Source organism: Pleuronectes platessa, chromosome 2 (genome assembly GCF_947347685.1).
Source record: "Pleuronectes platessa chromosome 2, fPlePla1.1, whole genome shotgun sequence".
NCBI classification, from domain to species: Eukaryota; Metazoa; Chordata; class Actinopteri; order Pleuronectiformes; family Pleuronectidae; genus Pleuronectes; species Pleuronectes platessa.
This window is the reverse complement of record NC_070627.1, coordinates 976,418-989,968: the sequence shown is the minus strand read 5'-3', so window position 1 is coordinate 989,968 and position 13,551 is coordinate 976,418. Positions and strand designations below refer to the sequence as shown.

General features: G+C 43.8%; 1 protein-coding gene and 1 long non-coding RNA gene across 2 annotated transcripts in view; one reads left to right on the top strand and one right to left on the bottom strand.

The window, feature by feature from the left end:
• mmp24 (matrix metallopeptidase 24) overlaps positions 1-4,699 on the bottom strand; it is a 37,635-nt gene extending 32,936 nt beyond the window's left edge. Inside the window, exon 1 of the mRNA XM_053447673.1 lies at positions 4,553-4,699. Coding sequence (XP_053303648.1) covers positions 4,553-4,699 — 147 coding nt within the window. The remainder of the gene's footprint in view (positions 1-4,552) is intronic.
• Positions 4,700-12,258: 7,559 nt separating this feature from the next.
• On the top strand, positions 12,259-13,216 carry LOC128462356 (uncharacterized). The gene is made up of 2 exons (XR_008342365.1): positions 12,259-12,343; positions 13,075-13,216. It is a non-coding gene; the product is annotated as an uncharacterized LOC128462356 (long non-coding RNA).
• Positions 13,217-13,551: the final 335 nt, after the last annotated feature.

Below are 13,551 nucleotides of genomic sequence, written 5' to 3'. Positions count from 1 at the left end.
ATTGAATCTGCAGAAGACGTGTTTGTTCAGCGCCATTTTGGTTCTTTCAAAACCAGACGTAACCATATTGGGAGGAGCAAGGGGTGGAGCCTCACTAAGAGCTCAAGGACACGCCCACATATACCTGCCACCTGCATCAATTGGACACTACTAGCTGTCAATCATACTGTTGTATACCCCACCCCCCCCCCCAACACATCTGGTGCTTTATGGTCTGTTTGACTCTAAATGATCATAATTCACTAAATGATCCTCAGCTGTTTGAAGAAGACTTGAAACTAGAGACAGAGACAGAAACTCCTGAATGTTCACTGACGTTAGAAAGAGAGAAGTCACTTTCTATAGAAACTACCAGAGGAGTCGCCCCCTGCTGGTCAGTACACAGAAGACAGGTTTCAGACCTGAAGTCCACGTCCATTTTAATAAACAGTGTTTCACTATTTAATGAAAGGAGAGAGAGAGAGAGAGAGAGAGAGAGGGAGAGATAGTGAGAGAGAGAGAGAGAGAGAGAGAGAGAGAGAGAGAGAGAGAGAGAGAGGTGAAGAACCAGGAGTCCCCACACTGAACTGCTCATCGCACTGTGTGTGTTCACTGTCATCTCTGTCTACACACACGATGACTCACACCTTCATGAAAATCATTATCTCCTACTTTGAAAAATGACGACAATAAATCAACATAATTCTTCAGTTTACTTCCTACAAAGCATTCTGGGAGCTGTAGTTTCCAAACCTGGAGCAGGACCATCCCTCAAATAGAAGATTAAGGCTCATATCCCACCCACACACACACACACACACCCACACACACACACACACGCACACGCACGCAGGCACGCACACAGACCCCCACACACACACACAGTTTCTTGTGGTGGTGTCATGTAAAACCCTTTTGAAGAACACACAGGTGGGACTGATTGGCTCAAAGCTATGACCTCATGTCAGTGGTGTCCTATAACACTCCACCCATACACACACACACACACACAGACACAACTGTGTATTGATCATGATTCACTCTGTCCCGGCTGTTTGAGTAATAAAACAAATTAAAACAATCAACCTGAACATGAGCAGAAGATGTTCATGTCCTCAAATGGTACAATCCTCTCATCAAATGCATGATGACAAGTCTCTATTTATGTGTGTGTGTGTGTGTGTGTGTGTGTGTGTGTGTGTGTGTGTGTGTGTGGGCGGACGAGAAAGACAATGGCTAGAGTGAGGGAAAGTGAAGACAGAGAACTACAGAGAGAGTGAGGGATGAATAAAGAGGAAGGAGAGTGAAACAATGCACTGGGAGGCACAGCAGGCTCCGTGAGAGAGAGAGAGAGAGAGAGAGAGAGAGAGAGAGAGAGAGAGCGCTTCACTCCGAGGACGACGGCAAATCAGGACAAAGCTTAAGACGACTGGTAGAAGCCATGAATACTGAGCCGCCTGCAGAGTGTAGACACACACACAGACACACACACACACACAACTATGATCCTGTAAGTGCAGCCTCATTTAGTCCAGTTCTCAGGTGTAATATTGTGTTTAAAGCCCCCCAGAGCCCCCCCCCCCCCCCCCCAGTGCTGCTGATCTAAGTCGCATCAAAAAAACATTCATTGATTCACTTCCTCTTCAGCAATTTGTCTTCAAAGCAAAAGCTCAACGTTTGCTTCGCTGCTGTAACGCTTTCTATCAAGCTGAAGTGCAGAGCTTTTATTTTGAAAAGTTGTGATGAACCAGGTAGGATGCTACAAAAAGTTTTCTTTGACCTCGTTAAATTATGATGTTGAAAGAAATAAACATCATAGATAAATGTGCTTGAGTAAAGAGCATGTCTTCTTGGTGTCTTTACTGATATTTCTTATATTTTTTTTTTTCTACTTTATTTCCTATATCATTATATTTGACACTTTCCCTGTGCTCTATTGTTTAACTCATTATCTAATATAATCTAATAAATATGGCTCGATGCTGTATGTACACACTTCCACTCTCATTCGTACATATTTATTCTCTTTTTAAATGTAGTTTGTTGTTAATTTGTCTTTAATTGTCAACGTGGGCCGATACAGTGTGTTTGAAATGTTCACTCTGTGAAACTCTGCATCAGACTCGATGGAAACCAGCTCATTAAATCCCAGTATCCAAGCTGGTTTCACACATGAACATAATTCATGTGTCGCTTCACAGAGAAACATCACGTACATGACGTCTGCATCCAGCCTCACAAGTCCCAGTCTCCACCGCAGAGCTGCCATCATCTCTGAACACACACACACACACACAGACACACACACACACAGACACACACACACACACAGACAACCGTCAAACATGAGTGGGACAGAAACTGAGAGCACCAACACACAACAGATCTGTTAAATGGCTGGACCAGCGTCTCTGAGCCTTTTTCAAACACAACAACAGAAGACGACCTGCAACAAACCTTCACAGAGAAAAACACACAAGTAACAAAGAGGTTTCATCATCAGTCGGTCGCGCTCGGCCCCACAAACATGCTCCGTCTTTGATGTTGCACTGAACCTTTGATCCAGGAAACCAGGAGGCCCATCACGACACAGAGCGTGTGCATCGTCGAGCGAACACTCATGTGGTCGCACAAAGACACCGTGAGGCGGTGTGTGTTTTCACTGCGAGGAGCTGCGTGAAAAACGAACAGAGGAACAACTAACGACAATCGCTCCCAGGTCACGAGTAGCTATCAGTAAAGGATTATTTCTCGTGTTGCTGTCTCGTAACTTCCACCTCAGATGTTCCTCTGAGTCTGAAGCTTCATGTTGGTTCCAGGTTTCATCTGATCTGTTTGTTCTGGCTTCACTTTGTAATTTAATCCGACAAACGTACGTCCTGATGCCATCAGCGACGTGGGCGGAGTCTACCTATACTTGACTCTGATTGGTTTGTAGACGGCATCTGACGTGGGCGTGGTGTCAGTTGTGGGGGGGGGGGGGGGGGTGCTAGGAAATTAGCTCCACTGACGAGACTATTCAAAATAATTTCATCCTCTCTCAGAAGAGCCGTGGTCTGAGGAACCTTTCACACCTGCTGGTGCAGTCTGAGGGTCTGGAACCCACCAGGTGTGAACGAGTCCTCACTATACCTGTCTTTATTTATTCACCAGATTTCAAGAAGATCTTAACAAATTCATCAGCAGATATTTGCTGATTACATCATTACTTTCCGAGCAAAGACACCAAATCCTCCCTCGTGTGATTTTGTAAATAGTCGGATTTTCTTTGTTTTGAATTTCTTCAGACATTAAACTCTTTGAAGAATCTAGCGAGGCGATTTATGGTCATTTTTCTCAGTTTCTGTTATTTCTGTTGAGATATCGATCAGCGGATGAATTAATAATGAGAATGAGCGTGGTGAATTCCTCTCGTCCTCCTCAGACACGTCTTTGTTTCTCATGACACTGGAACTGATCCGTCAGCCGGAGGATTTCACACCTTCTGGAACGTTTTGCAATCAAAGCTTGAACTGTGGCGAAAACTGTACAGTGCATGTGTGCGAGGCCACATTAGCATGACGTGCAGCACGGGGAGGATTATGATTTCACAGGGTAAAGAACCGGGCTGGGTGAAAACATCTCGTCCTTTGTGCGGCACCATGACAGACCCCGGCTGGGAGCAGCCACAGGCCATTCCTTTGTCTGGAGGAAAGTGTCACAAGCAACACAAACATCACTTAACGCCACTGATCAGGTCTCCCGGAGCTGGAAGTCAGGAAGATCTCCTCACAACACGTGGCCAACATCTGCAGCAAGGTAACAAAGCATCACAACATGTGTGTGTTCCTACAGGAGAGGATCTTCTCCTCCTGAAGACACTTCACCGGGAGCATCATCTCAACCACACACACGTTCCCACCTCAACACAGAACTTTCTCTTCTCCTGCCATTTCAATAAATTATTGAGGGAGGCTATATTTGGACCCAGTGATGAAGGGAGAGAGTGAGGAGAGGTGGAAGGGGGGGGGGGGTGGCTTTGTTCACATGAAAGCAGCTCACTCGTTCAGGTTCACTCCAATGATCTGTTCCACCACTGAGGAGGCAACACACATGTGCAGCATCGACAACACAATAACCAGCCAGCTCCCGGCCCCTCACCATCTTGGACCGACCACCCCCTCCATCCTCCTCCCACCAGCTCCTGATGTAACATTCCCACAGTGAAACATGGGGCCTACTGGTTTGTGTGCACTGGTTTAACTGGAGAAGGTTCCGTGCTTCTGGAAACAAAAGATCAGAGCGAGGATCCTCAATCACGCGCTGATGCTCTGTTCATTTATTCATCCCACTGAATCTTTTATCTCCATGAGCCTCCTCACCGGAAGGATGGAGATAGAGAGAGAGAGAGAGAGAGAGAGAGAGAGAGAGAGAGAGAGAGAGAGAGAGAGAGAGATAGAGAGAGACACAGAGACACAGAGAGAAAAGGAGAGAAAAGGAGAGAGATGGAAAGGCGCATAAAAACACACACTCCTCTCCAGGTGACGGTGTTTGGATGGATGGATGGGGGGGGGGGGGGGGGGGGGGCACTCACCTCCACGATGAACGTCTTCTCCTCTCCACACACGGAAACGACCCAGAGCAGCAGCGGGAAGTAGCAGGTTGTTTTCCAGCAGATTCCCGGCAGCCCCGCTCTCCTCCTCCGCCTCACTCCTCCACCTCCTCCACCTCCCGTCGCCATGGCCGTGTCCCCGGTATCTCCCCCCACCCCCCCCCTCCGGCGATTTCCAGACTCGTGCGCCGCTTGTTTACCGGAGGAGTCGGTCCGTGCGCTGGAGCCTCATCCCTCTCTCTTCCCCTCTGCGCGCGTGTGTGCGTGTGCGTGTGTTGTCTCTCACCCTCTGTTGGTTTTCTGCGCCTGACGAGCGCCCATTGCGCAGACTCAGTAGAGCTGGGAGAGAGAGAGAGAGAGAGAGAGAGAGAGAGAGAGAGAGAGAGAGGGAGGGGAGAAAGGGAGAGAGAGAGAGATAGAGAGAGAGAGAGAGAGGGTCGGAGGGAGGGAGGAAGGGAGAGAGAGAGAGAGAGAGAGAGAGAGAGAGAGAGAGAGAGAGCGAGAGAAGTGATGAGAGACAGAGAGGGAGAGAGAGAGAGAGAGAGAGAGAGAGAGAGAGGGAGGGAGAAAGGGAGAGAGGGAGGGGGAAAGGGAGAGAGAGAGAGAGAGAGAGAGAGCGAGAGAAGGGATGAGAGACAGAGAGGGAGAGAGAGAGAGACAATGGACCGAGGGACAGAGAGGGAGAGAGAGAGCGAGAGAGAGAGAGAGAGAGGGAGGGAGAAAGGGAGAGAGGGAGGGAGAAAGGGAGAGAGAGAGAGAGAGAGAGAGAGAGAGAGCGAGAGAAGGGATGAGAGACAGAGAGGGAGAGAGAGAGAGACAATGGACCGAGGGACAGAGAGGGAGAGAGAGACACAAACAGACCGAGAGACAGACACACAGACAGACAGACAGACACACACACACACACACACACACACACACACACACACACACAGACAGATATAGATATATGGATGGACAGACATAATTTAGTTGTGAAATGAAAATGTGGCTGAACCTTGACCAGAGAAGAGATTTGTGAGTTCAGGTCTCTGACACCTCCTCTTCTTCCTCTCTCAACCTTTTCTCCCTCAAACTTCTCCTCTTCTTTTTGACCCTCTGTTCTCTCCATCCTGGTTTCTCCTCTCTCATTTCTTCTCCTGTCTTCTTCCAGACGGTCAGATTCACACCTCCCTCTCCCTCCTGCTCAGCTACAACAGCTCGTGTTTCTTGGGTTGTGAACACGAGAGAGTGAAACGATTTTCATGTCTTCGTGTTTGAATAGTTGTTTGTCTCGTGAGGGCACCGTGAAACACTGACGACCTGTGATTGGCTCCTGCGACCGATAGGACGCGACACGTGCAGAGACCAGCGGACTTCCTTTTGGGTTCAGGACTCAAACTGTCGTTTTCTGGATTTGTTCTGGAGTTACACAAGCCTTTAAAATGCAACACATGTTAGTGAACCTGCCCACGGGACTGTTTCATCAGGAATGTTAGAGGCTCTGTAGCGCCCCCTACAGACAGAGACAGTATAACCTGTCTGTCTCTTTCTCTGTCTGTAGCGCCCCCTACGGACAGGGACAGTATAACCTGGTTGTGTCTTTCTCTGTCTGTAGCGCCCCCTACGGACAGGGACAGTATAACCTGTCTGTCTCTTTCTCTGTCTTTGCATCGGCAGAACCGTTCATCTCGACTCCTTCTCATCTGGATCACTGCATCTGGTCAGTGTGTGTTTGTCTGTGTGTGTGTGTGTGTGTGTAGACGTTGTGTGTGTGTGTGTGTGTGTGTAGTCAGTGTGTGTGTCATGTTAATTCAGGACAATAACAAACTTTTTCTTGATTTTGTAAATAACTGACGTGTTTGTGTGAATAGTTGTTTATTATTATCATTAGTCTTTGTGTTTATGTGGCTGTGTTGCTTTTAGTTGTGTGTTTTCTGGATTCGTACTTGTCATGAACTTTTTCTTTATCATTATGTTTTTGTACTCATCATTTTGTGTGTTGAATAGTTTTTATTTAAGTGTAAACACGGTTCTGTTAAAGAGAAAGAACATGTGAATTTATTTGTAATTTAAAATCAACTCACAAGCTTTAAAATCAGCAACAAAACTGCACGCACACAATCTTGTTGCTTTATGGTTTAATTTTCTTTAATTCAACAATGTTTGTGCCACAGTTTGGTTCATTCATCTGTTGACATGAACTTTGTTTCAGTCCAGAAAACTCATATTTCTCACTTTATTAAAATCCTCATCCATGCAGAGACGTTCTGTTTCTAACTTCTGACTCAGGATCAGAAAGAAATGCCAGAAACTTTGTTCACTTGTTTTCATTTTTAAAATCATTAACAACATCAGCAGAAACAACACAACAAAGTCACAATCACGTTACTCACATCTTTAAAATGACAATACAGGGAAATAAGAAGAGCTCAACTCCACATGTGGATGAGAGGATTAAAGTAAATCAGCTTTAAATGACACTTTGAGTTGATCCTTCCTCATGAGCTGGATTCACTCGGTCATGTTGCTCAGTGATTAACTATCAGACGACGTCTCACGATCCTTCTCCTGCTCTTTGCCTCACTACCATGTGACGTTTGCACAGTTAGACGTGTTTACGGTGAATAAGATGAAACTGGTGTAGGAGACTGATCGGAGGTCGTTTACCACAGACTGAATGTGTCGTGTTGTTTGATTAGAACGTTGATGCTGCTCTTGACGTTTATAAACTGACTCTTCAACTCTGTGATTGGTGGATATTTTGAGACAATCTGATTTGCATAGGCCTCTATCAAAGCTTTACCTTCACCGTCACAGGGTTCACCATACCGAGTGTAATGCTTTATTTTACAGTTGGACTCACTATTTGTGATACGACAATACTCTCCGAAGCATAGAAACGTGGAACACTCTACCATCTTAAACCTTGAGGTGACAGTGGTCAAGTAAGTCTTGTATTTCTCCAGCAACTGGTCCAGGTCCTGCGGGTACAAATCCACATACGTTTTTATGGAATCCACTTGAGCTGGTGTCAGTTGTCCGGCCTGATGATTCAGTCGAGCCTCGTGGATCAACATCTGGAGGTGGAAGAAGGCTCCATTAACCCAGATTTTAAACCCACGGGAAGTGAGGTGTCCATCGAGCAGCAGGGAGTTCCTGAGGACGGTGAGATGGCCGCTCAGTTGCATCTCTAACCTGTGGAGCTCCAGTCTCAAACGCTGCTGATCGTTCATGAATGTGCGATGGCGTCTCACGTACTCTGTCATCGTGTCCCGGACAGATGAACCTTTCTCTTCAGCAAACACTCGTCGCATCATGCTGTACGATTCCTCGCTTGCTTCTGCCGTGTTCTTGACTATGATCTCCAAGATCATGGAAATCACCAACGCACTGAGTCCAACAGCATTGGGGACTAATGTTAACGGGGCCAGAAGAGATCCAAACTTATCAACGAAGTCCGGCACGTTGTCGATCAACTCATTAGAGAAACTCTGAAGCTCAGCAGTGGAGTTTGGTCCAGAATATCTCAGCAGGGACTGATCGATGCCCACATCTGGTAAGAGGCATGGGTTCTGTAAAGAAATGTCATAGTAGATAACAGAGAATCTGTCAATTTCTTCCTGTGAGTATCCACCGCCCATGTTTTCATGCTCAGTCTCTGAGACTCGACCACAGAACCACAAGACTGAATAAGTCAGGAAGCAAGAAGATAAAGTCCAGAGGCAGCTGCCAGGTAAGGAGGAAGTACGAGGACATCAGCGACCAACCAGGTCTGAGGAGAGGCAGGAGTATTTGTTGATTCTTCTGTTGAGGGCCAGTTTGTCAAAGTCCAGAAGTTTAGAGCAAATATTAACTTCAGCAAAACTCACACAGTGTGTTGGTATTTGTTTTGTGGACATTTGAAAGTTTTCTCTTGTCCTGCTGACTATAGAGTATAAAGTATAGAGTTCTATTCAAAGTAAGTATAGTGTGTGATGTATATGTTTATTAGTGTGTGTTTCAGTGTTCCATATGTATGTATTAGTGTGTGTGTGAGTAGTCAGTGTGTGTGTGTAGTCTGTGTGTGTGTGTGTGTGCGTTGTCAATATGTGTGTGTTTGTAGTCAGTGTGTGTTTTTGCGTGTAGTCAATGTGTGTGATGAAAAAATCTCTCATGTTAATTCAGGACAATAACAACTTTTTATAGATTTTTTAAATAACAGACGTGTTTGTGTGAATTGTTGTTTATTATTATCATTAGTCTGTGTGTTTATGTGGTTGTGTTGCTTTTAGTTGTGTTTTCTCTGTATTTGTACTTGTCATGAACTTGGTTAGGTTTTCTTTATCATTATGTTTTTGTACTCTGCATTTTGTGTGTTGAATCGTTTTTATTTAAGTGTAAACACGGTTCTGTAAAACAGAAAGAACATGTGACTTTATTTGTAATTTAAAATCAACTCACAAGCTGTAAAATCAGCAACAAAATTACACTGACACAATCTTGTTGATTCATGTTTAATTTTCTTTAATTCAACAATGTTTGTGACACAGTTTGGTTCATTCATCTGTTTCATATCAAGTGAACCGTCAACAGGAAACAAGTTATCAAGAATTTTCATCAAAGAAACAATTAGTGGAATTAGTTAGAAGTTTTGGTGGATCCAAGTAGTCAACACATTAAGTTTTGTGTTTGTGTGACAAATGATTTCTACATATTTTCCTGTATATCTTCCAAGCAAAACTCATCAAGATCATGATTTCAGAAAAGTAAAAAAGAAGATCTGGTCAAAGGCTGAGCTGGCTGCACCTAATGAGACACTTCAAAAGTCGCATTATCAAAGGAAGACTAGCCACCAGCATGAATACAGTCACTGCAAGATGGTGGAAGGCTCCGTGTGAGCACAACGAACAGTGCAAAATATAAGAGACTTTGTGAGAATCCGGGGAACAACTGCAAAGAGGCAGGCAGAGCAGCAAGAGCTGTAAATACACTGACTTGTGTTCATTTGTTTTTGTTTCCATTGTGGTTTGGCTGATGCTTTAACATTTTAAAAGGCACTATGTTTCTAAAAATATGTTATTGAAAAATGGAAACAAGTAATACTTCAGCAGACAAGCTAATAGAAGTTCATAGTGGTCGTGTTTTTTGTTTGTAGCGTGTGTGGCTGCTAAGAAATTAGGTTTTTGCTTTATGCAAATCCTGTTTAAAAATGCTAAAGTTATTTAAAATTCGCTGCAAAGAAATGCAAAAAAACTTCCAGTTCTGTTTATCTTCATCATGTGTTTAAGCTCAGAATTGAGATTCCTTATTTATAAGTGATTTCTGTTTATATATATATATTGTGTTCTTATTTGAACAAATAGATAATGTTTAACCTAATTTTACAGCAATAAAATGATGGTCCCCCTTATGCTGTGTGCTGTCAGGTGTGTGTTTATATTATTGGGAGCTATTTAAAAGGGGACGTCATTGTCCCTTTAAAGTCCCAACATTGTTTGTTGTGTCCTCGAATGTCACACATTTGTCCAAAAGAGCGATGACTGCAAAAACCACAACCCAGTCAGAACCGTGTGTATAGAGTCATGTAGCTTGTGCCTTCATTGTACAGTGAGCTGAATTTGTTTCTGATTTTTTGCAGTGTGTTAACCTGACTCCCATTGCTCCAGGACCATGGGAAAGGGTAGTCCCCGTAAACCACCACCGGGCTGGTTTGGAGAAGAAGTCTGTTTATATCATAAAGACCCGTATGTGTGTGTGTGCGTTCTGTATGCGTGTATTCGTGTGTATGTGTGTGTGTGTGTGTGTGTGTTATTTAGGTGTGTAATAGTGTTACTGTGTGTGTGTATTAGTGTATGTTTTACGTATTTGTAGACACCGCTGTATAATGTAAGGGTATGTTTAAACCACTAGATGGCAGCAATGTGATGTAGTTGACTGTGTGTAGTCAGTGTGTGTGTGTGTGTGTGTAGTCAGTGTGTGTGTGTAGTCAGTGTGTGCGTTTAGTCAGTGTGTGTTTGTGCGTGTAGTCAGTGTGTGTGATGAACACGTCTCTCATGTTAATTCAGGACAATAACAAACTTTTTCTTGAATTTTTAAATAACTGACGTGATTGTGTGATTTGTTGTTTATCATTTTCATTAGTCTTTGTGTTTATGTGGTTGTGTTGCTTTTAGTTGTGTGTTTTCTGGATTCGTACTTGTCATGAACTTGGTTGGGTTTTCTTTATCTTTATGTTTTTGTACTTTGCATTTTGTGCGTTGAATCGTTTTTATTTAAGCGTAAACACGGTTCTGTTAAAGAGAAAGAACATGTGACTTTATTTGTAATTTAAAATCAACTCACAAGATGTAAAATCAGCAACAAAACTGCACGCACACAATCTTGTTGATTCATAGTTTAATTTCCGTTAATTCAACAATGTTTGTGACACAGTTTGGTTCATTCATCTGTTGACATGAACTTTGTTTGAGTCCAGACAACTCATATTTCTCACTTTATTAAAATCCTCATCCATGCAGAGACGTTCTGTTTCTAACTTCTGACTCAGGATCAGAAAGAAATGCCAGAAACTTTGTTCACTTATTTTCATTTTTTAAATCATTAACAACAAGCAGCAGAAACAACACAACAAAGTCACAATCACATTACTCACATCTTTAAAATGACAATACAGAGAAATAAGAAGAGCTCAACTCCACATGTGGATGAGAGGATTAAAGTAAATCAGCTTTAAATGACACTTTGAGTTGATCCTTCCTCATGAGCTGGATTCACTCGGTCATGTTGCTCAGTGATTAACTATCAGACGACGTCTCACGATCCTTCTGGAAAACAATTTGAAAGTAGTATGTGATCGGAGGTCGTTTACCCAGACTGAATGTGTTGTGTTGTTTGATTAGAACGTTGATGCTGCTCTTGACGTTTCTAAAATGACTCTTCAACTCTGTGATTGGTGGATATTTTGAGACAATCTGATTTACATAGGCCTTCGTCAAAGCTTCACCTGCACAATGGTCTTCATCCCAAGTTTGATGAGGTATTTCCCAGTTGGACTCCAAATTTGTTATAAGACATTTAGACCTTCGACGGCTCTTGTAATGCGAATGGAAATGGACTCTGGTGACAGTGGTCAAGTAAGTCTCATATTTCTCCAGCAACTGGTCCAGGTCCTGCAGGTACAAATCCACGTACGTGTTGATGGAATCCACTTGAGTTGGTGTCAGTTGTCCAGCCTGATGATTCAGTCGAGCCTCGTGGATCAACATCTGGAGGTGGAAGAAGGCTCCATTAACCCAGATTTTAAACCCACGGGAAGTGAGGTGTCCATCGAGCAGCAGGGAGTTCCTGAGGATGGTGAGATGGCCGCTCAGCTGCATCTCTAACCTGTTGAGTTCCAGTCGCAAACGCTGCTCGTTCTTCATGAATGTGCGATGGCGTCTCACGTACTCTGTCATCGTGTCCCGGACAGATGAACCTTTCTCTTCAGCAAACACTCGTCGGATCATGCTGTAGGTACCATCTGTTTGTGTTCTGCTCTTGACGATGATCTCCAAGATCATGGAAATCACCAACGCACCAAGTCCAACAGTATTTGGGACTGAAGTTAACGTGGCCACAGCAGATCCAAACTTATCAACGAAGCCCGGCACGCTGTCGATCAGCTCATTAGAGAACCTCTGGAGCCCAGCGTTGGAGTTTGCTCCAGAATATCTCAGCAGGGACTGATCGATCCTGATGCACCACTGAAGCTTCAGACGCTGCTGAGCTTTGATCCCTGCCAGTGACTTCCAGTATGTTTCAGTGCAACAAAAGGTAAACCACAGTTTAAAGGAAGCGACCGCACCCACAGGAACTTTGCATCTGATGTTCAGCTCAAACCAAATCTGATTTGACTTCAGACCTTTGGAGCATGAAATTCACTCAGTGAAGATTGAGAAGATATTGAGACTTAAACCATAAGAGACATTAATGAATCTGCTTGTTTGGTAAACAGTTGTGTTTAGATGGAATAAAAACTGCTGTTCATATCTCAACTATAAAAATTATGTTGTCATGTGGATTATCAGAGGAACTGGACATTCAGTCTAAAATGTTTTCTCTCTTTAGACGTTGAGTCGGGCTGGGACCTTTTATTGGAAATTTGAACATTGATTGAAACGTGGGACAGCTTGACCTCTTGACCCTTCAGTAAAGTTGGTCAGTGATGTGACATTTCAAGCAAAGTGGTCCTGAGTGGATCGATCATGAGAGAAGCCACGGAGCAAACAAGAAACCTCGTCTGACTGGTGTTACAAACACATTTGTGGTGTCAAACTGGTTTTAACGTTGATATAGATACCAGAGTTAATCACGTAGACCTGATAGGAGCAGAGATATTCTCTATTCACTTTGTGCATGTGAGTTTGGAGCAGGAGCGTGAGAAGCTGAGATGTTAAAGGTGCAGACTGAGAATCAAGTGAAGCTCAGGAAGCAAACACTGACAGTAGAAGATCTTTGTTTGCACAGAAGCAGTAATTCATTCAGCCCTGCTCCTTCTCATGCAGGTGACATACCGATGTTAAACCCTCGGCATGAAGGAATGTCCTCCTGCGAACCCGTCATGAACTGTGGCAGAGAGACTGAAGACGAGCGTGTCCATCACGAGATGTGACGTGTGTCATGTATTAAAAACACTTTTAAACAGAAGACACATGTCTGACTGTAACATCTGGTCCAAACCCACCAACAGTGAAGCAACTGAACCACGTCCAAACATTATGGTTCAAAGTGTAAAGGTGACTGAAGTCGTGGGGCCCAGGAATCAACATAACTCTGGGTACTTGTTTTCTGTTTTTTTAATTTGACCTGTTGTTGATTTACTTCATTATTTTCAGTTTAGTTTTTACTCAGATTTAATCACATTACTGAGAATCTTGTGTTCTTACTAAGAATCAACTCAGTCTGACTTCTGGTTCAGCGCCATCTTGGTTATTTTAAACCAGAAGGGAGCCTGACTGAGCGCTCGAGGACATGCCCACCTT